Below are 24,198 nucleotides of genomic sequence, written 5' to 3' on the forward strand. Positions count from 1 at the left end.
AACGGTGATTTGTTGGTGTTTTCTCAGGTTTACTCCGGCTGTAGATAGCAGATTTTCTTTGCTCTTTTTTAAGAACACATTATGTATTGATTACCATCAGGACATAAAGATCATTTTAACCAGTATGACAAAAAGTGGATCTAAATCTGATTACCAACCCCAGCTTTAAAATCACTTTTACCAAAAACAGAGTGAGTCTGAGGAATGACAAAAAAGAATACGTCCACGGGACCGAAGATGACAGCCACTGACGACTTTAGGAGTCAATAAGGAGCATAAATAAGACTGCAGATCATGAAGTATGGCCTTATGAAGAAAGACATACCGATGCTCCATTCTTCTGTTGTGTAAAGGCTGATTTATACTTCTGTGTTGAATCAACGGCGTACCCTACGCCGGGGGTCCGCGTAGCTCCCGTACCTACGCCGAGGCCTACGCACGTAGCTGACGTGCACCTCCTCCAAAATGTAACTCCCCATAGAGCCGACGCGGACCGCAAGCTCTGTGATTGGTCCGCTCGGCGGCTTTGTCTTTCCCGCATTCACAACACTTCCGGGATCCCGGACATCGGCCGCACATCGGCCGTGTATTTCATCTCCTCCTCTCTATTCTTCATGTAATCATGTCTGTATGATAAACAGCAACATGTATCAGCTGTAGATTAACAGAACAAGATCTGAAACTCTGTGGAAAAGTAAACAGAGATCGTAGCGGGACCGGAAGCAGGCGGCCGGTTATCAGAGAGACCACACTGCCCTCAAGCGTTTCGGTGGAGAATTGCTGCGCGACACAGACACACCGACGCACAAGTATGTGGGGCTCATGTCCGCGTCAGCCCCTGCTGCGTAGGGGAGACGCAGAAGTATAAATCAGCCTTAAGGAAGATAAGCCTACCTTTTCATACAAGATACAGTGATGTGTGCGAAATTCTAAACCAGAAACAAACCACAATGCAGCATGGGACACAGAGTCCAACATTTTCAGAGAGGCTGAGGAAGCATGCATATAAAGAACATCCCCAGAGTCAGATACAGATACAAAGGTTGCTAGAATAAGAAACAGGGTAAATCTTCAGGTATCTTATTTCTAGGGCATCTAGAGGTGGAATTGTTGATTTGATCGCTAAAAAAATCAGTGCATGGCTGTTAGATGCTTTTTGCAATGAGGCACAGAAAGAAGCTAATTTGGCCCCAAATGAAAGCATAATTGCACATTTTAATATATGCAAACAACAAACCACACAGAGGCGCTTTCTGCTCTGCAGCAAAGTTTGTGCACGCTTCATGGATTAGAGGATATCTTTTTGGCAGATTTTCACAGGTTTACTGGAGTCTTGTCCTCATATTGAGCTCTCTTTAGGAGATGTTCACATGGAAGAGACTGACACTAGCTGAACATTGCTAGATTAGTGTCAGCTATAAGCTTTACCTTTGTTGGCTGAGCCCATGAAAAATAGACCAAACCTTTCTTTTTGGAGTGGATTGCATCGTTCTGCCACAGCTTTACTAAACTAAAGTTGTTATTCTCTCAGATTGTGTCCGGTAATGTCGCTTGATGTTTCCTCTGTCCGCTCCATCCTCCACCTCACCTCCTGAAAAAGCTTCTCGTCCTTCAAAGGAAGCAAATGAGCCGCGCCGCCTTTCTTCCATCTCCCTCATTTTCTCTCTCTTCAGACCCAGGGGCCACTTTGAGTAATAGTAATTGACACATTGATCTAATAGGGCCATCATAATAGGCCTGTTACTGAGCTGGGGAATGGTGCCCGGCGTCACCTTAACATGTGCAAGGACTGACATCCCGCCATGATCCATAATGATAATTGTGATTTAGCCCTGCTTTCAACCTACGCCCCGACGTCCCCGGCATCAGGAAATCTTATTACGTCTGACCCCGCGTAGCCTCCATTAGAACTGGGTCATTTGTTAAAATACTGCAAAAGCAAAACAATTGAACCCTGTGCCGTTTTGATTCTATAATAGCAGGTTATCATTGTCCCTTTGAATCAATTCCAGAGGGCCATTCTTCAGTATAGAGCTTTGAATTGGATTGATCGGACTCTGATAATGCCGAAATCGATGATGCAGCCGCCTAAAAGTAAATTATCGTCGGCTGAAATGTTTGTATTTGTCTTAATTCCTGTAGTCTCGTAATGGAAGCCTCGCTCGCTCTGTGAGCACCTCTGAATGTTTGTGTCACCCATCAGGATGGAGACATGAATCAAGGACGCTTCAAAACTTTCCTCTGTGACACCTATTTCATCTTCTCCTGTTTCCTTCTCGGACTGGCCCACTTACATCTAACGGGGTGCATGAGTGGCTGTGGGACAGTGTTTCAACTCCAGAGATCTAAAGGCTCACTTGGCGCCGCTGCTGTCCAGTGTACAATACCAGCAGGAGTGTGTATCTGTGCTTCTTCATGTCTGTGTGTGTGTGCACATGCCACGCAGGGTCTGTGCACGTATCCGTCATTGAGACTGTCGTTGCAGCAGTTTTTCCTCTTGCATCTTTGGGCGTGTTTTCCTGCCTTTGTCAGAGTTCAGAGCGCTGCGTGTGATGTAGACTCAGTGAGTTTTATCTCTTTAATCCAGTCTGGTTTGTAGACTCGGATGATTCTGCAGCTTTGTTGTTCACCAGGAGAGTCCAGGATGTTGTTGAAACCAGACACCTAACCTCTCCCTACCTGTCTCTGACCTAAGCTCAGCTGGTTCCTCTGATAACTATAGATCTATTGATCAGCTGATTATGCTGTCATGACTGTAAACTGATTAACATGCTCCATATGGTGGAGTAAAACATGAGACTCATTAAGCAGTTCTCAGACAGTGTTGCTGACAGGTAACAGAATACCTGTGGTACTGGTGACAGGGTGGCATCTACTTAAATTTTGTTTCATGTTAAATGAGCTTTGGATGGGCCATTCAAGCCAAAAAACTACACCACAGCAAACACGCGGACTACAGCTAAGCCTAATCAAACAAATCTGAATACAATCATTTTCTTTATGAGATATATGTAGAAATTTATACCCAATGAATTCTGTGTTTTAAAGCTGGGGTTGGCAGTTTCGGAAAACTAGCATGAATTTGAATGTAGCATGTCCTCATGACTCCGTCTAACCCCTCCCCTCCCCCCTCAGAGCTCCTCCAAAACGACGCCCCCCCCGCTCACATGCACGAGCGCCGCTGACTTGCGACCATATGATGGTGACTGATTCAAAACCGGTCCTCACCAAAACATTCTCATAGTGAAAGTTAAAAACACAAACAAACATGGCTGCTGTTAGCACTCACAACTGTCATTCTAGCATTATCCAGTTGTACTGGTGACACGATATCACAAGAAAACTTATAATACATATATAATACTGTAACAGCTCTACTGTTTGTTAAACATGTTCAGTGTAGATGCTCTTAATTCCTACAGTGTTGACAGTCAGTGAAGGCATCAGGAGAGATGTAGAGTGTGTGAGCAGGAGAGAGGAGAGAGGAGAGACAAGAGGAGAAGTTCTTCATTCATTCACACATTGATTGTTGTTTTGTTGGTTGGCGTGATCACGGCCGACAGTGACCGGTTATTAAAGCTCAACGTGTTCACGAATCGGCTCGTCATCACTACAGCGTCCGGACGGACGCTTCAATACATCTACATTTCTGTAGGACTTACTGAATGTCATTCATTCTTCTGCTTGTCAGAGCCCCCGTGGTGAGAGCTTTTTAGACTCTGATCCGGACTACAGTCCTGAGCAAAGCACCTCATCAGGTCAGAGGGGACAGGCCCGTGGTCGAGCAAGAGGGGCAGTAAATAGAGTCAGGGGGAGCAGAGGCAGGAGACGGGGACTCAGAGTGCACGCCGGGGAAATGTACGTGCAGGAGGCGGGCAGAACAGCAGGACGGGATTTGAATGGTTTAAAACTTTGGCACCCAAAAAAGGCTGATTGGTTGGTGTTTTCCCAGGTTGACTCCGGCTGTAGATAGCAGCTTTTCTTACCTCTTTTTTAAGAACACATTATGTATTGATTACCATCAGGACATAAAGATCATTTTAACCAGTATAACAAAAAGTGGATCTAAATCTGATTTCTAACCCCAGCTTTAATTTACATCAACTAAAATTCAAATCACACTCAACTCGCTTTATTTATATTGCACCCTTCATACTTTCAAGCATGCAGCCCAAAGTGCTTCACAGAGAAAGTAAACAACAGAAATGGGTAAAATAATAAAATACATTATCATTGAAAAATAAAATAAAATCAATAAAACTAGTAAGGGTACTAAGAAAAATTATAAATCAGTTGATTTTAAACAGATCTAACAGACACTTACATTATTTTATTAATCTGGTGTTGAAGTCTGTTTTTGCAGGGTCCAGTCCTCTGACAGCGTCTCTGTTAAGACAGGTACAACAGTGACCAACACAACACTTAAAACAGGAGATACAAGAATGTTGAACTAGAGCGATGACCGTACATTAAAGGGTCTTCACTCATAAACAGCATCAACGCAAGGTGCTGCTGATAATGGGAATACGATAACTAATCCTCCTGGCTCTGAACGTCAGCCTCCAGTTTCTGTGCCGCATCGGCAGCCTCCAGACTGCACATGCTCAGTCTTTGTATTTCCATAAGTGCTACAACCGTGTCACTGCTACTGACGGGAATGCTCACTTCACCTGTGCAACCAGATGCTGATAAAAACATTGACAGAATGTATTTTTGATGTGAAATGATACCCTGCACAAATTTACCCTGCACACTTAAGTCTTCAGTTATAGATGATATGCTTGTTGCAGTTTTGAGGGTCTTAAACAGGAAGTAAAGCCCAAAGGTTGTGAAATCCTGACCTATACCTTTGCCTTCCAAACCCCAAACTCTGATGTTTCTCAAAGACAGAACAGAGATCTGCCGTCAAACAATAATCCACCATCTTTAGTTCCGACTATGTTCATTGGAGCCGATAATACGCCAACACATGCAGCAACAATTTCCAGTCAGGAGTCTCAGGACACTAATGCTGTTTGCCATTCGCTGTCATATTCAAATAAAGACTTAATACGTGTAAGGCATGGAAAGCACTGCCCAAGCACACAAAGAACATGTCAAGACACCATGGAAACATGGACGGAAGAGGGACGGGGTGAGAGGAAGGGGAAGAAAAAGCTGGAAAGACAGGCTGGCTTCTCCATCATCGGGACAATTAAGAGCTTCCTCCGCTGGAATTCTTACTGTAGGCTGCGTTCAGGCTGACAAAAGCAATGTGTCGAAAATGCAACCTCCCTGTTTCCTTTAAAGACACGGCTGTATCGAGCTGCTACAGGACTACCAGGACTACCAGGACTACCAGGGCTACCAGGACTACCAGGACTACCAGGACTACCAGGACTACCAGGACTACCAGGACTACCAGGACTACCGGGCATCTTAACGCTCCAAATCTGATACGTCGAAATAAAACGGCTTTGTGTATCAGTGTTGATCAAATGCATCTGTACAATCCAGCTGAACCATCTTTGGGATTCACAGTGCAGCAATGCTGAAGTAGAGCGTCAACGTTCAGACACCTGATGTTTCTGCAAAGACAAAAGCATCAAGATGATAAATTTAACAAATGTGGAAAAGGCCTCATTTGAAGGAGTCTCTATAAGAAATCATCCTGGGATTGAACTTTGATTTAATGAAAAACAACTACATTAGTAGCCCTGTGATAGGTTGGCGACCTGTCCAGGGTGTACCCTGCCTTCCCCCCGAAGCCAGCTGGGATAGGCTCCAGCCCCCCGTGACCCCCAACGGGATAAGCGGTCAAGATAATGGATGGATGGAACTACATTAGTTTTTTGAAGAATAGGGAAAAAGCTGGAGAAGTTTAGATGTTTGGATTGAACCAATGTACTCACATTATTTTTATAGGATCAACTCTACCTTGCAATGTAGCTAATTTGAAGAAACGCCGACCCTAAGACTAGCTTCCATCCTGGTTCTCCAGTCTGTTTCTAAACAAATAGGCCGAGCTGACCCGGGTCCACTGTGGGTAAAACGCTTACTATTGTCAAATACCTCATACAACCACAAAAGAACAACAAACTATCCCTCTAATACACCTTTCAAGAGCAAGAGCAAGAAATGGCAAGGCAAGGCAAGGCAGCTTTATTTGTATAGCACATTTCATACACGAGGGCAACTCAATGTGCTTTACATTAAAACATTAAAAGCATTGGAAACATTCAGACAGGCATAAAAGAACACAATTAAAATGACAAATATGATAAAACAGAAAAGAAAAGGAAAATTAGAAATATATTAAAAATTACATTAAAATTTTAATTTAAAGTGAGTTAAAATGAGCTAAGATAGGAAGGCAGTGGCAAATAAAAAAGTCTTACTCTTTGATTTAAAAGAGTTGAGAGTTGGAGCAGACCTACAGCTTTCAGGGAGTGTGTTCCAGATATGTGGTGCATAATGACTAAACGCTGCTTCACCATGTTTCGTTCTGACTCTAGGAACTGAAAGCAGACCAGTACCTGATGACCTCAGAGGTCGAGGTGGTTCATAAAGTAGTAGCAGATCAGCAATGTATTTTGGGCCTAAACCATTCAGTGCTTTATAAACCATCAGCATGGCAAGAGGGCTTCAGTCTGTGGGAACTCCAAACTTTACAACACTTTCAATAAAATATGGATAATTCAAACCAAAGGCGCTCCTCAGATTGACCATAAGGTACTGCAAAGGAAGGTTCCCCCACATTACAAGTTAGTCACATCCCTGGACTTCTGGTCTTGACAGATTCTCTGTTCCTGAGTCCTCTTTCTTTGAGGTCAGAGATCAGACTGTGTGAAGTGTTGTGTGATTCTGCAGTAAAAACGGCATGCTTCCAAAAAGTGTTCTCGATACAGGTCTCTACAGTCATGGCCAAAAGTTTTGAGAATGACACAAATATTACATTTTCACAAAGTCTGCTGCTTCAGGGTTTTAAGTTGTGTTTTTGTCAGATGTTTCTATGGTATAATGAAATACAATTAGAAGCATTTCACAAGTATCAAAAGCTTTTATTGAGAATTACACAGAATTCATGCAATAAGTCAATATTTGCAGTGTTGACCCTTCTTTTTCAAGACCTCTGCAATTCTCCCTGGCATGCTGTCAATCAACTTCTGGACCAAATCCTGACTGATGGCAGTCAATTCTTGCATAATCAATGCTTGGAGTTTGTCAGAATTTGTGGGTTTTTGATTGTCCACCCTCCTCTTGAGGATTGACCACAAGTTCTCAATGGGATTAAGATCTGGGGAGTTTCCTGGCCAAGGGCCCAAAATCTTAATGTTTTGTTCCCCGAGCCATTTTGTTATGACTTTTGCTTTATGGCAAGGTGCTCCATCATGCTGGAAAAGGCATTCTTCATCACCAAACTGCCCTTGGATGGTTGGGAGAAGTTGCTCTCGGAGGACGTTCTGGTACCACTCTTTATTCATGGCTGTGTTTTTAGGCAAGATCGTGAGAGAGCCCACTCCCTTGACCGAAAAGCAACCCCACACATGAATGGTCTCAGGATGCTTCACTGTTGGCAAGAGACAGGACTGATGGTAGCGCTCGTCTTCTCCGAACAAGCCTTCCTCCAGATGCCCCAAACAATCAGAAAGGGGATTCATCAGAGAAAATGACTTTACCCCAGTCCTCAGCAGTCCAGTCCCTGTACCTTCTGCAGAATATCAGTCTGTCCCTGATGTTTTTACTGGAGAGAAGTGGCTTCTTTGCTGCCCTCCTTGACACCAGGCCTTCCTCCAAAAGTCTTCACCTCACTGTGCGTGCAGATGCACTCACACCTGCCTGCTGCCATTCCTGAGCAAGCTCTGCACTGGTGGTGGCCCGATCCCGCAGCTGTAACACCTTCAGGAGACGGTCCTGGCGCTTGCTGGACTTTCTTGGGCGCCCTGGAGCCTGTTTGGCAACAATTGAACCTCTCTCCTTGAAGTTCTTGATAATTGGATAGACGGTTGACTGAGGTGCAATCTTACTCGCTGCTATAAACTTCCCTGTTAGGCCCTTTTTGTGCAATGCAATGATGGCTGCACGTGTTTCCTTGCAGGTAACCATGGCTAACAGATGAGGAACAATGGTGTCATGCACCATCTTCCTTTTAAAGTGTCCAGTCACTCAATCATGACAGATTGATCGCCAGCCTTGTCCTCATCAACACCCACACCTGTGTTAATGTGTGTGACACCTGTGTGTCATTGAAATGATGTTAGCTGGTCCTTTTGTGGCAGGGCTGAAATGCAGTGGAAATGTGTTTTTGGTGATAAAGTTCATTTTCAAGGCAAAGAGGGACTTTGCAATTAATTGCAGTTGAGCTGATCACTCCTCATAACATTCTGGAGTATATGCAAATTACCATTATAAAAACTGAAACAGCAGACTTTGTGAAAATTAGTAGTTGTGTCATTCTCAAAACTTTTGGCCATGACTGTAGAGTAAGAAAAGTAGCAAGTACAGCAAAATGACTAACAAAAGAGACAGTTTTTTTATGAAAGATGTACCAAAAGTTGTAAGAGAAGAGAATATAAAACTCTATCAACAAACTTCAGCCTCTTGGTTGTGACTCATTCTTTGTGAAAAAACGTTGCAGAGCTGTCACGTCCCTTTCAGCATCCGTGCACACATGATTGAGACGTTTCTGCAGCCAGTTTAAGATCTATGTTCTCCTCTGTTCTTGTCAGATATTCCTACATGGTTCATTTTTCATCACTCTTCTTTTGTTTCTTGGTGCATGTGCACGTTTTAATCAAAAAAGCAGATTTCTTTCCACCTTAAAGGAAAAAGGAATCAGTAATGATTGGAGAGCAGACAGACTCAACATGGCTGAGGTCATGCTGTCTTGTGATGGAGAAGTCCTCCCATTATGAGCTCTTCGTCTGACCAGTATCCAGACCTCTGTTACTGATTGTGCCTTCGCTTGCTGCTGTTTAATCTAAATGTCCTCACCTTGTGTGTCGCGTCGGCCTCGACCTAAACCTCCCAATCTCTCTTCACCTGGTTCTCTATGCAGGTGTTTCTCTTCAATGCACAAAGAGCACCTTTTTAATTTTTCTACACTTCATTTATCGTTCATAACTGTGAGGCATCGTGTTTACGGGCATGACTCCACCTTCGTTGACCTCCCTTGTAAACGTTAAGATCCTGCTGGTGCCTCCTGCGTCTAACATACTGTCCACGCTGACGCTGATGAAGCTGCACTCAGCGTGCACAAGCAGACTTAATAGACTGTTGAAAGCATTTATTCCTATGGCTCAAAAAACAAAACTAACACAGCAGTTCACCCCTGCATCCTCAGCCAGCGCGGCACCACAGGCCTCGCCAGGGGTGACGAAGAATAAAGGGCGAGTGGAAGCTTTCCTCTCAGAGAAGGGGAAGGGGCACAGGGGACACGGCTTGATTAAGATTTATGTCTCCATTTTCCTTTACCAGCAGCCGCCGCCTGCTGTCGGATAAGCTCCCTCATGCAACCCTCTTCTTCGCTGTGTTGATAGAGAGGCTTCTTGTAAATGTGTTGCATGACAAAGCAGTTCCCCTTTTGCCCCTTTCATTTGACTCTCTTTCACTATGTGGACCCTCAGCGGGACGCGGTGGAAACTAATACTGAAGGATTTCTCTGAGGATGGCGTAAGAGAAACACTGAGAGGATGGTTAGAGCAGGAAAAGGTGGTTTTATGGTCTCTTACAGTTTCCTACACTCTCTGATTATCTGCTCATGCAAATTTGTTTCTGCAGCCATGATGCTTATCTCACAGTGGTGCACATTTTGCAAAATGTCTCTGCAGTCTGCTTTCAAACGTGTGCATCCAAAGGTTTTATTAACACATGGAGTGTACAGAAATATGTTGGTTTCATTTTATTCATAATTTATCATTTTTATGATGAAACTCCAAATGCTGACTTTGTGTATTTGTTTTTGTCTCTTCAGGACGAGCCCTCCTTACTGCTGTGCCGACCTGTATTCTCTCAAGAGTGGAGAAATGGTTAAATCCATTCAGTTCAAGACGCCAATCTACGACCTCCACTGCAACAAACAGTACGTCTGATGCACCAGCAAAGAATATCTCACACTTCTTAACACTGCATCCTTGTTTTTATTCTGTTAATGAACTTTTTTCTACCTTTTTTTAGTATCCTTGCTGTGAGCCTGCAGGAGAAGATCGCAGCGTTCGACAGCTGCACCTTCACCAAGAAGTTCTTTGTTACAAGTAAGTTGTTGATCATTTATGCGTCATTTCACAACTTATTTTAATAACTTAGGGATGAAGAGGGATTTTCCAAAGTGCCCCAAGTTCTTCATCATTTAAATGGAAATTTAATTTCTGACAAGCTGATGAGTAAAGGTTTGAAAAGACTCAGAAAATGGTGGAAATTTAGCTAAATATGAGTCTGAGTTCCACCAGATCTGTCTCCACTCCGTCACAGCACTGGATCTGATAGTTTTCTATTCTAGTCAATGTGTTAACTTCCACTGGATCCGCTCCGTTGCGTTCCAGCTGTGTCTCTGATCTGGCAGGTCGGAGTCCTCTGGATCAGATACACAAGACTTCTATTTGTTGCCGGATGCCGGAGCACGACGCATCAATCTCAACAGAGCAGATGGAGCGGGACACGAAGTCAGGTTTCACCAAAACAAAATGAAAACATCCGGTTAATTTTCAGAATAAAACACTCTGTGTTATCACCAGATCGTATTTCACTTAACTACAACAACAAACCAAAGTCATGATGAGCGGAGCCAGGCCTGGAGTCAACAGGTCAGAGGTTTTCAGAGGACCAGAAAGACAACATGGATGAGGAGAGGAGGAGGAGGAGAATCCTTGATTCAGTAATTATCACGGGAGAACCTCGGTCACATGACTCCAGCTGTCCGGCGGTCATGCTCCGTGCTGCGTTCTCAAAACGCAACTGGTGGGTGTTGACAGACGAGAGAGCACGGAGCTTGACCGGACGTGGATCTGGTGGAAGTCCCATGTCAGAGTCTGTGGGTAAACAATGTCAAGATGGTTCGATGACAGTGGCTATTATTAGCAAAAATGCATCACCCATCGAGAGCCTCTGTACTGCAACTCGCTTTATTTTGCACCTTCCCCTTGCCGTGCCATAATCAGACTGTATCCTTCAGGTCTGGTTTGCTTTTGTAGCTCATAAAGAGACATCAGTATTCATTTAGTATTCATATGCAGTTTAAATCTTCTCACAAGAGCTTCAAGGACGAACAGAAACCTTGTAATAAGAGGGACGCACCATCAAAAAGACGAAACATCCTTCAGATGACTAACAAGCATATTTTGGATTTATTTGCGATGTCCCCTTTCACTCAGATTTTGCAGCAAGTTTCCAAACATGACCTCTGAGGCTGAACGCTGGCGACGCACAAGCCAAACAAACAAGAAGCAGGTCGTTGTTTTTAATGCATTCAGCCACTCGGTCCTCTGTAGTCCTCTCTCTCTCTTTGTGAAATGCTTTTACGAAAACACGATGTGAGGCCCTCCATTTGAAGCTCAACAAAACTGTTTACAGCATCCTCCCCGCTGTACCTGCCGTGTCTGCTCAAAGAAAGGCCAGACTGTATTACAAGGCCATCGCTGTCCACTTAAGTCATTGACTGGAGTAAACTGACCTTACTGGCTGGCTTTAATGTGTCTCCTCTTTGTCTGCCGGCCTTGCCTATCAGTGTCTGGTCCGCAGGAAGCCAAACATGTTCAATAGTTATTAATCGTTCCTGAATGCGGGGCCTCGTCTTCGCTGTGCTGTTTGGGCTGTTTGGGCCGTTAAAGCCGTAAACACAGAGTCCTGTAATGTGTGCAGCTCGGCTTCAGATGAACCGTTCTGCTGCTGCTGCTGTGTGTCCACTTCCTCTCCGGAGATGTGAAGGGGGACATGTCATGTTTTTACGAGCACTTAAGGCTGGATCCATGTTTATGTTCTTGCTTTGCACTAAAGTGGAGTGTGCTGTAAGTCTGATTCAGTCACTGCAAGAGAGAGAGGCCATGATTCTGCTCGTGTTCATGCGAAAAAAAATCAGATATGCACATTTTCTATCAAACAAACATAACCGTGCATGCAGGGGAAGTGTTTCGGCTGCAGAGTCTGTGAGTCACGTGACATTACGAATACTTCTTACTGCAGAAAAGGAAAGAGATCTCACTGTGGAGGTGCTTCAGGGCAGATTCAGGATGATCCTGCAGTACTAAGGCAAAGCTGAAGACCCACCTGTTTACTGCTGTTTATGGCTGATGTTTCTTATGTTGTGTTGTGTCTTTTGTTTATTTGTTTTCAAGCTTTGTAAAGCACTTTGATCGAAAGCGCTCTGTAAATAAAATCATTATTATTATTATTATTATTATTATTATTATTATTATTATTATTATTACTAGAACACAGAAAAGTTCACTTGAATATCACAGTGTTTTTCTGTTTCTGCACAAATCACATCATTGATTTAACTCCACAATGTTCCTGCCACTTTTATCCCTTTCCCTTTTGCACCTTCTAGAAAAATCATTGCACTTTTAAAAAACATGCTTACAATAAGTCTGGACCCAAAACAAATGTTGGCTATTTTGATTACTAAATCACACTCTCAGTTAGGGCTGAACGATTAATCGAATTCAAACCGACATCGCAATGTAATAGAATGCAATTATCAAATCGCAAAGGCTGCGATTAAAAAAAAAAAAAAAAGTTTCATGTACAGTCATGGCCAAAAGTTTTGAGAATGACACAAATATTACATTTTCACAAAGTCTGCTGCTTCAGGGTTTTTAGGTGTTTTTGTCAGATGTTTCTATGGTATAATGAAATACAATTAGAAGCATTTCATAAGTATCAAAACTTTTATTGAGAATTACACAGAATTCATGCAATAAGTCAATATTTGCAGTGTTGACCCTTCTTTTTCAAGACCTCTGCAATTCTCCCTGGCATGCTGTCAATCAACTTCTGGACCAAATCCTGACTGATGGCAGTCCATTCTTGCATAATCAATGCTTGGAGTTTGTCAGAATTTGTGGGTTTTTGATTGTCCACCCGCCTCTTGAGGATTGACCACAAGTTCTCAATGGGATTAAGATCTGGGGAGTTTCCTGGCCAAGGGCCCAAAATCTTAATGTTTTGTTCCCCGAGCCATTTTGTTCTGACTTTTGCTTTATGGCAAGGTGCTCCATCATGCTGGAAAAGGCATTCTTCATCACCAAACTGCCCTTGGATGTTTGGGAGAAGTTGCTCTCGGAGGACGTTCAGGTACCATTCTTTATTCATGGCTGTGTTTTTAGGCAAGATTGTGAGAGAGCCCACTCCCTCGACCGAAAAGCAACCCCACACATGAATGGTCTCAGGATGCTTCACTGTTGGCAAGAGACAGGACTGATGGTAGCGCTCACCTCGTCTTCTCCGAACAAGCCTTCCTCCAGATGCCCCAAACAATCGGAAAGGGGATTCATCAGAGAACATGACTTTACCCCAGTCCTCAGCAGTCCAGTCCCTGTACCTTCTGCAGAATATCAGTCTGTCCCTGATGTTTTTACTGGAGAGAAGTGGCTTCTTTGCTGCCCTCCTTGACACCAGGCCTTCCTCCAAAAGTCTTCGCCTCACTGTGCGTGCAGATGCACTCACACCTGCCTGCTGCCATTCCTGAGCAAGCTCTGCACTGGTGGTGGCCCGATCCCGCAGCTGTAACACCTTCAGGAGACGGTCCTGGTGCTTGCTGGACTTTCTTGGGCGCCCTGGAATCTGTTTGGCAACAATTGAACCTCTCTCCTTGAAGTTCTTGATAATTGGATAGACGGTTGACTGAGGTGCAATCTTACTGGCTGCTATAAACTTCCCTGTTAGGCCCTTTTTATGCAATGCAATGATGGCTGCACGTGTTTCCTTGCAGGTAACCATGGCTAACAGATGAGGAACAATGGTGTCATGCACCATCTTCCTTTTAAAGTGTCCAGTCACTCAATCATGACAGATTGATCGCCAGCCTTGTCCTCATCGACACCCACACCTGTGTTAATGTGTGTGACACCTGTGTGTCATTGAAATTATGTTAGCTGGTCCTTTTGTGTCAGGGCTGAAATGCAGTGGAAATGTGTTTTTGGTGATAAAGTTCATTTTCAAGGCAAAGAGGGACTTTGCAATTAATTGCAGTTGAGCTGATCACTCCTCATAACACTCTGGAGTATATGCAAATTGCCATTATAAAATCTGAAACAGCAGACTTTGTGAAAATTAATAGTTGTGTCATTCTCAAAACTTTTGGCCATGACTGTAGGTCACGATGGTGTGTTCAAAATCTGTGGCCTGTAATAAAACAGAGAGTGCAGTGATATACCGCATCCAACGGTTTCAATACATAAGCAGTGGCATGACTAGAGTGTCTCCATGGTCCAGAACTGACTTGAACTGACAGCTGGAAGACTTGAGAATGAAAGTTGTTCTTCTTCCGCAGTTACTCCCCAAATTAAGGTTTTAACTTTCAGTTGTTTCACCACAGCTTTCTGCTCGTATATCCAGCTGTAGGCCTGTTGGTTGGCTAATTTAACCAATAAGAAGACAAAGCTTTTTAGGTTATTTATGCTTCTGATTTATCATCATGACTCATAAAACTTAGATCATCTGAGCTGCTGACAAGCTTCACTTCATGAACAAAGATCTGTTTAGATTCCTGACTGTAGGACAGTGAACGCCTCACACTGAGAACACTTGAACATACTCTCTTCTGCTGTGTTCACATTTTGCAGTCATTACTGCAGGGAATCTGTTTACGTCTTCTGTATCTGTAACAGATTTTCTCCCTGGCTGCGTGAACTTGTCTTGCTCCGTCTGGTTTCCCTGCATCGAAACACGGCTCAGTGTATTTTTAACGATCATGCTAAAGTCAGGAGGCTCACACAGTTCAGCAAAGATGCAGACATGTTGTTGGCTTGGTGGAGGGCCAGGTCTGTGCAGAGTTAGGGGGAGCAGGTGGGGGATTGTGGAGTTAAGAATCGTCGTCAATGGGTTTTGACCAATCAGAATTTAGCATCTTACACGGCCGAAAGATCAATAAGAAAGCCAGGTGATGATAATAATCTGTAACTGGACTAGAAGTCAAAGCTCTTTGTGATTCTATGATAGTGTTATTTAAAGAAGTAGCCTTGGTTGCTAACTTTTGGGAACTTCCCAAGCTTTTAAAGAATGAGGTTTTAAACTTTGAGCATGAGGTCTTTCTGGCTTCTGCCTTCAAAAGCCGAAGCCTTGCTTTCCTCCTCTTTGATTCCTCCCTTCGTGTCTGTTTCCTCTCCGCTCTGCCCCCCTGCTCTCCACCCAGGATGTCAAACACATGTTATCTCACCGCCTGGGCTCCCCTCGGCCTTGGAGAGGCACAAAAGGCTTCTCTGGCGTTACCAGCAGCCCTTGTGGCTTACCTCAACACCCCCCTCCCTCTCCCCGTTTCTCCCCCTCTTCCCAGCGCAGCACACTATATTACTGTCTCCACCTCATCTGCTCCCTGAACACTAAATTATTGTCAGCCAGTCATTTCCCCTACACCTCCACACACTTACATCAGCTCAGTGTGCGTGTGTGTGATCATTATTGGTTCAGCGTTTTGTTGCTTGTATGTTTTCGCACTATGGAAACATCCCGACTGTCACTGTCTGCGTCTGCTTAGGTTTAAAGATCATTATGACAGGATCAATCATTTCAAGAGTGGATGTGTGTTTGTCTGTTTCTGATTGATTCTGCCTCGCAGCAGGAGAAAAAGATGCCTCGGTGTCGGGTGGGAACAAATCTGTTATAGAATCAGATTTCATTTGAGTCATTTCCAGGTCTGTTAGAAGAAAAACAAGTGAATGAGACCAGAGTGTGGAAACATGTTTATAAAGCTGGATACTCCCCCTGTAGCCTTTTAAAACTGTACTCCTACAGTGATTAATTGTAAAGACTGTCTAAACAGTGATAAGATAAGTTAATACAAGGAACAATGTGTTCATATGTGGTACAACGATATGATACAATACAATACTAAACAGTAGGATATGTTAGCTATAAGATACAATACGATAAGATAAATACCTCACAATGTGATAAAGGGATATAAACAACGACACAATACAAGGCAATATGATACTGCAAGAGGATATTATACAATACGATCTATACTATGATACTATGATACAGTTCAATACAGTGATAGGATAGTATACCATATGATATGATACAGCAATACAAAATAAACTACAATATGATATGATACAACAACACAAAATAAACTACAATATGATATGATACAGCAATACAAAATAAACTACAATATGATATGATACAATACAAAATAAACTACAATATATGAAACAACAACACAAAATAAACTACAATATGATACAACAATACAAAATAAACTACAATATGATACAACAATACAAAATAAACTACAATATGATATGATACAATACAAAATAAACTACAATATATGATACAACAACACAAAATAAACTATAATATGATATGATACAATACAAAATAAACTACAATATGATACAACAATACAAAATAAACTACAATATGATATGATACAATACAAAATAAACTACAATATGATACAACAATACAAAATAAACTACAATATGATACAGCAATGCAAAATAAACTACAATATGATAGGATACAGCAATACAAAATAAACTACAATATGATAGGATACAGCAATACAAAATAAACTACAATATGATATGATACAATACAAAATAAACTACAATATATGAAACAACAACACAAAATAAACTACAATATGATACAGCAATACAAAATAAACTACAATATGATACAGCAATACAAAATAAACTACAATATGATATGATACAGCAATACAAAATAAACTACAATATGATATGATACAACAATAGAAAAAATAAAGTACAATATGATATGATACAACAATACAAAATAAACTACAATATGATATGATACAACAATACAAAATAAACTACAATATGATACAGCAATACAAAATAAACTACAATATATGATACAGCAATACAAAATAAACTACAATATGATATGATACAACAATACAAAATAAACTACAATATGATATGATACAGAAATACAAAATAAACTACAATATGATAGGATACAACAATACACAATAAATTACAATATGATAGGATACAACAATACAAAATAAACTACAATATGATATGATACAACAATACAAAATAAACTACAATATGATATGATACAACAATACAAAATGAACTACAATATGATATGATACAACAATACAAAATAAACTACAATATGATATGATACAACAATACAAAATAAACTACAATATAATATGATACAACAATACAAAATAAACTACAATATGATATGATACAACAATACAAAATAAACTACAATATGATATGATACAACAATACAAAATAAACTACAATATAATATGATACAACAATACAAAATAAACTACAATATGATATGATACAACAATACAAAATAAACTACAATATGATATGATACAGAAATACAAAATAAACTACAATATGATATGGTACAGCAATACAAAATAAACTACAATATGATATGGTACAGAAATACAAAATAAACTACAATATGATATGATACAGCAATACAAAATAAACTTCAATATGATAGGATACAACAATACACAATAAATTACAATATGATAGGATACAACAATACAAAATAAACTACAATATGATATGATACAACAATACAAAATAAACTACAATATGATATGATACAACAATACAAAATAAACTACAATATGATATGATACAGCAATACAAAATACAATATGATATGATACAGCAATACAAAATACAATATGATATGATACAACAATACAAAATAAACTACAATATGATATGATACAACAATACAAAATAAACTACAATATGATATGATACAGCAACACAAAATAAACTACAATATGATAGGATACAGAAATACAAAATAAACTACAATATGATAGGATACAGCAATACAAAATAAACTACAATATGATATATGATACAAAAATACAAAATAAACTACAATATGATATGATACAGCAATACAAAATAAACTACAATATGATATGATACAACAATACAAAACAAACTACAATATATGATGCAACAATACAAAATAAACTACAATATGATATGATGCAACAATACAAAACAAACTACAATATATGATGCAACAACACAAAATAAACTACAATATGATATGATACAGCAATACAAAATAAACTACAATATGATATGATACAACAATACAAAATAAACTACAATATGATATGATACAACAATACAAAATAAACTACAATATATGATACAACAATACAAAATAAACTACAATATATGATGCAACAATGCAAAATAAACTACAATATATGATACAACAATACAAAATAAACTACAATATGATATGATACAACAATACAAAATAAACTACAATATGATAGGATACAGCAATACAAAATAAACTACAATATGATATGATACAACAATACAAAACAAACTACAATATGATATGATACAGCAATACAAAATAAACTACAATATGATATGATACAGCAATACAAAATAAACTACAATATGATATGATACAACTATACTATAGCATACCATGTGTTAGATATGATATGTTTACAATACAACTATACGATATGATATATGACATGGTACGATGAAATATAATGCGATACAATATAATACGAAATGATTGGACAGGGTACGATACAATACAGTCCCAAACAATGTGATACGATATACTTCAATACAATACAATGCAATATAATATGATACGGTACTATACAGTTCCGATACAATTCAATACGATACATTACAATACGATACTATACAAAGCAATACAATATGATACAATACAATATGATACGACACAGATACGATACAAGACAGCATATGATACGATACGATACGTTACGATACTCTACGTTACAATACTCTACGTTACGATACATCATGTTACGTTACGTCATGTTACGTTACGTCACGTTACGTCACGTTACATTACGTTACGATACTCTATGTTATGTTACCTTATGTTATGACAGGATTCGATGCAATACAGCACTAAACAATGTGATACGATAAAATACGATACAAAACGATACAATACAATACAATACAATCTGATACGAAGCAATACAAAGTGACATGCCACACTGATCACCCACAGTATGAATTCAGTGTTCACAGCACCTTTCATTCACCATTACTTCTCTCTCCATGGACACTTTAGCTCTGTCATAATTCAGAGACTGCATCTTTCAAGGATGCATTTGATGACTGATATGAGCACGTTGAAGGCCATCCTACTTTAAAGGCTTCTTCAAATGCACATTCTTTTTTTCCAGGCTGCGTAGGAGGCAAACAGGAAGTCCACCGTAGACCAGAACGTCTCCTTTCAGTTCTGCCTGAGCGGCCTACACAGGCTGTGGAGGCCGGGTCCTGTTGAGGCCTCCATCTGTAGTCAGAGCTCAGTGTTGGTCACGGCCATGTGTGTTTTTGTTTACTGCTCGAGTGTGGAGAGAAAAATCCACTCAGAGATATTCAAACGTTGGTGAAGGCTCAGCTTTGTCCTTCATTCAGGATTATTGGTTTTATTTCTGCTGACGGCCTTCAGGTTTTGTTTGTGTCATTGTGAGCCTGTGTGTGTGTGTTTTGTGTGTACCTCCTCAGGGATTAGTGTCGGTCAATCATCAGAGGAGCCTTCCTCAATTTATTGGGTACCGCAGTCTCCATTAGGTCATAGTGAGCACACACACAAACGCAGAGCCACGTCACCCTCATTAGACTCCCATTTATCTTCCAAACGAGAGAGACTCCCCACAAACACATTAATGGTTTAAGATAGTTAGAGACGCTCCTCAGGGAGGGACTCGGGTTTATGGAGAGACCAGCGATGTGTGTTTGTTTTAATCCTCCAAACCTTTGATCATGAAGTAATTCACAAAGTATGTTTGTGTATCAGGACCACAACACGACACCAGATAAAGAAACCATTAGAATAAAACTATTTAGCTTTCCTTTCCTTTCTTTCTTTCTTTCTTTCTTTCTTTCTTTCTTTCTTTCTTTCTTTCTTTCTTTCTTTCTTTCTTTCTTTCTTTCTTTCTTTCTTTCTTTCTTTCTTTCTTTCTTTCTTTCTTTCTTTCTTTCTTTCTTTCTTTCTTTCTTTCTTTCTTTCTTCTCTCTTTGTTTCCTTCTGTTTTTCTTTCTTTCATTTTTACTTTTTCCTTCATCCTTTGTTTTCTTTTTTTTTCCATCTTTGTCTCTTTTTACATCTCCTTTCTCTTTCTTCCTCTCTTGTATTTGTTTTTATTTCTTTTTGTCTTTTGCATTATTGTTTTTTTCCTTTTCTTCTCTTTTTTCTTCACTTCTTACTTACTTTTTTTTCTTTTCATCTTTTATTCTCTAATGTGTTCCTCATTATTTTGTCTCATTCTTTATCTATTACTTCTTTCTTTACATTATTTTTCTACTATTGTCTTTTTATTTATTGTTTTTTCTCTTTTCCTCACATTTTTTTATGTTCTTCTCTTTTTCTTTCTTTTTTCATTTTTTCTTTCTCTCTTACTTATGTATTAATCCTTTTAGATATGTTTCTACATTCATGCCTTTCCTGTGTATTTCTTTTCTCTCTTTTTTTTATTTGTGCTACGTTGCAATTATTTCTCTCTTGTCCCTTTTTAAATCTGTTTTCTTGCAATCTTTTGTTCTTTCTTTCACGTCTCCTTTTTGTATTTTCTTCTTTCTAAATTCCTTACTTGTTTCTAAATCCTTTAAAAAATTATTTGTACATGCCTTTTCCCTATTTACCTTATTTTCATTCCTTTTTCTCCATCCTTATTGCTAATTGTCATTGATTGTGCCTTTTCTGTCTGTCTTTCTTTTTCTTTTTTTCTGTTGTTGTTTTGTTGTAAAGTAAATCTCTTAATAAGGGATTTTAGGTGCTCAGAAACAAAAAAAAATGTGCACATGAGACAAATGAATTGAGGATGGATTTTCGGTCTGGATGTCACCAAACCTGTCAATAGCACCTCCTAGAAAAACTTAGATGTGCAGTTTTATCCTTCATGCACAGAATTTGGAATGTATGTGATTCTGGTCCAGATCACCCACCCTGCCTCGTCTAAACTCCTCTAACTCGACCTCTTACAGACCCGTGTTAGTCGTCCTGTCCTCTGTAACTACACCATGTTTGCACCTCCTCCTGACATACTTAAACGGGTCCCTGAATACTTTATAATTCTTCAGTTTGTGATGTTATTATCTCTGTAACAAATGCTGATGTCACCATCTTGGTGTCATTTCAGGCTGCTATCCTTGCCCCGGGCCCAGCCTCAATCCGATAGCTCTGGGAAGCCGCTGGCTGGCTTATGCTGAGAACAAGGTACTCGACACACACAAACACACACACACACACACACACACACACACACACTTTTCCATTGCAGAAGTGTCTTATCAGAAAAGCGACATATTTACAATCCAAAAAATGCATTTTATCTATTTTCTGCCTCTTTAATCTGTCTGGATAAACAACTCATTCCAAGAAGAGTCCGGCAGAGATGATAACATTTTGAAAATCAACAGATGCCCCAGAGTTTTCTGTTCTCCTCTGTTTAATGGGATTGTTAAGTATTTACAAAAAACAGAATGTCCTGCAATACATTTAATGCACAATAGTGTTTTGGCGCTGGCCCACTCAAGTAATTGACAGATGGGGCCACGGTTTGTGTGACTGCCTGAGGATTTCCAGAAACCACTAAATCTATTTTTTTAGCGGTAAGAGTAATACTGGGACGGAGCCATTCAGAGTGAGATTGTATTTGAAATTAAATCAGAGCAGATTGACTGTTTGAAAGAAACATTACACAACCAAAGTAAAACTAATTTCCTCCAAAGACTGAAGAGGAGAGGCGTCTGAATATCTGAGATCTCGGTTCATTTTCTCCAGCTTGTCTCTTTCTTTTAATGCACCGTCTGCAGAGTTGCACCATACGTCTTTGTGCGTGTATCACAGCATCTTTATGTTCTGCAGTTGATCAGATGTCACCAGTCTCGTGGAGGAGCTTGTGGTGACAATGCACAGTCCTATACAGCTACAGTGATCAACGCTGCTAAAGTAAGTCACAATACACACAGATATAAGTATATACATGTTCTATTCTCTTTGTCTGTCTGTCTGTCTGTCTTCTTTTTCTACGTGTTTACACAAAACTGAAAGAATATGAAATTTAGAATACTGTCATGATTTTTTTTTTATATATATATATATAGATTCAAGTTTGGGTGAAGTAGCAGGAAAATAAAAAGCAGTTATAATAAGAAACAAAAAGTTGCAGCCACCCATGAAACAGCAAAACCATCAAAGGTGGATGCACCAAATCAGAGTAAATCAATAAACGGGTCTTGTTTTTGTCACTGAGATTATTGCACAGGAGATGCTGATTTACATCGACCCTGATCGATCAGTTAAATATTTGTCTATGGTAGTTTAAATTTTGAATCTATAACCTAAAACAAATTAAATTCACATTTAAGGCAGCGGCAGACAAACAGCTTCCCTGCTCTGCAAGGTGAAGTTCCATTTTTGGGGTTAGAGTTGATGGAGCCGGGTGGTTTTGGAGCAAACAAAGAATAAACGTAACCACAGTTTCCTACAAACTGAGCCCGTCAGGGACTCAAATAAAGCACTTTGAGAGCCTTTATACTGACGCTATCTGACTGCAGGCTGAGGTTATCTACTGGAACTATTCCAAAATGGTTCTAACATAGGATGCAAATTATGAAGTGTTCTTTGGAAGACATCTTTGGATCAATTATCAATTACTTGTTCAAAAAAAGTACATTTCCCCTTCGACAAAACATTACTGAAAGCGTTTTCCCTAAATCCTATTTTCTACAGCATTTTTTTTTTTTTATATATTTTTATTAGGATTTTCTGCTGGATACATCATTCAAAAAGTGCATGTTACCCAATTTTATATTTTACAGACAAACAAGAACACATCATACAATGACAACCATTAGTGTCCAAGCCAACGTGTTTTGAAATGATCAGAAAGAAGATATGATACACAAAACAAACAACAAAAACAAACAAACAAACAAATAATAATAATAATAATAATAATAATAATAAGAAGAAGAAGAAGAAGAAGAAGAAGAAGAAGAAGAATAAATAAATACATAAATAAATAAATAAATAAATGGATAAAATGAAAATGTTCTTACTTATTTCTTACAAACAAAATCTTGATTGAGTCGGGTAACGCAACTTGGCCCACAAGACATACACCACATTTTTCTACAGCAACTTGATGCGTATAACTGACATTATCGTGAAACAGGCTAGGAAAATGATCTCTGCAGACATGCAGTCTTACAGAGCGAGGCTGAGACTTTCAGTGTCCAGTTTTCTGCCTACTTGTTCTCACTGAGAAAAATTAGCATGGCCCACATGGTTGGGCGTCAGCTGGAAGTGCAACCAGGTCATCATCGGTCCAGGAGCAGAAGACACACTCAGGAGGCTCTGATGCTGCTGGTGTGCAGAGATACTTGCAGCTTTGTATCCAAAGATGGGAAGTGTCCCGTAAAAAATATTCAACCCCAGTGTGGCTGGTGTTGTGTTTAGGTCCCCAAAAAAGGAGAGCCATCACTGAGAGATGGCTCCTGGCTGATCATCTCCCCCCCAGTTGGCTCACATTGAAGCAAGCTTTAGATGACACCACTGTTAATAACTCAGTGTAAAATGAGACCACGTGTTAAATCTACCTGATAGAAAACCTTTTAAAAATAATTCAATAAGCAATCACTTGATACTTCAACCCAAGAGTTGTTCACACCCTGAAGATAAACTGCAGTGTAGCCAAGATTAAAACAAATATAATACTTCTCCCTAACTCAAAACTCTTTCATAAATGTGTCCTTTCTTCTCGTGTGAACACGAACACACATGTAAAGAAATGTTGATGGTGTGATGGAGATGAGCTTCACAGGCTGTGACCCAAGAACTCTTATTTTCTTGTTTTTCTCTCTTTTCTAACTCTTTCTCAGTCACACGACACCGCTGAGAGCTCTATCATAAAAATAGTCTGCTTTAATCTTAAAGAATTGAGAACTCGTTCTCATGTTCAGGCTGCGGCTCTGATCTGACTCGGGG

At 39.9% G+C, this 24,198-nt stretch overlaps 1 protein-coding gene across 9 annotated transcripts in view; it reads left to right on the plus strand.

The window, feature by feature from the left end:
* The window catches only part of bcas3 (BCAS3 microtubule associated cell migration factor), a 473,019-nt gene that overhangs the window by 42,019 nt on the left and 406,802 nt on the right, over positions 1-24,198 (plus strand). For all 9 annotated transcript variants that reach the window (XM_034701109.1, XM_034701112.1, XM_034701118.1 and 6 more), the window contains exons 8-11: positions 9,953-10,060; positions 10,156-10,232; positions 21,347-21,423; positions 22,075-22,158. In XM_034701109.1, coding sequence (XP_034557000.1) covers positions 9,953-10,060; positions 10,156-10,232; positions 21,347-21,423; positions 22,075-22,158 — 346 coding nt within the window. The remainder of the gene's footprint in view (positions 1-9,952; positions 10,061-10,155; positions 10,233-21,346; positions 21,424-22,074; positions 22,159-24,198) is intronic.

Source organism: Notolabrus celidotus, chromosome 14, assembly GCF_009762535.1.
Source record: "Notolabrus celidotus isolate fNotCel1 chromosome 14, fNotCel1.pri, whole genome shotgun sequence".
In the NCBI taxonomy this organism is placed as follows: Eukaryota; Metazoa; Chordata; class Actinopteri; order Labriformes; family Labridae; genus Notolabrus; species Notolabrus celidotus.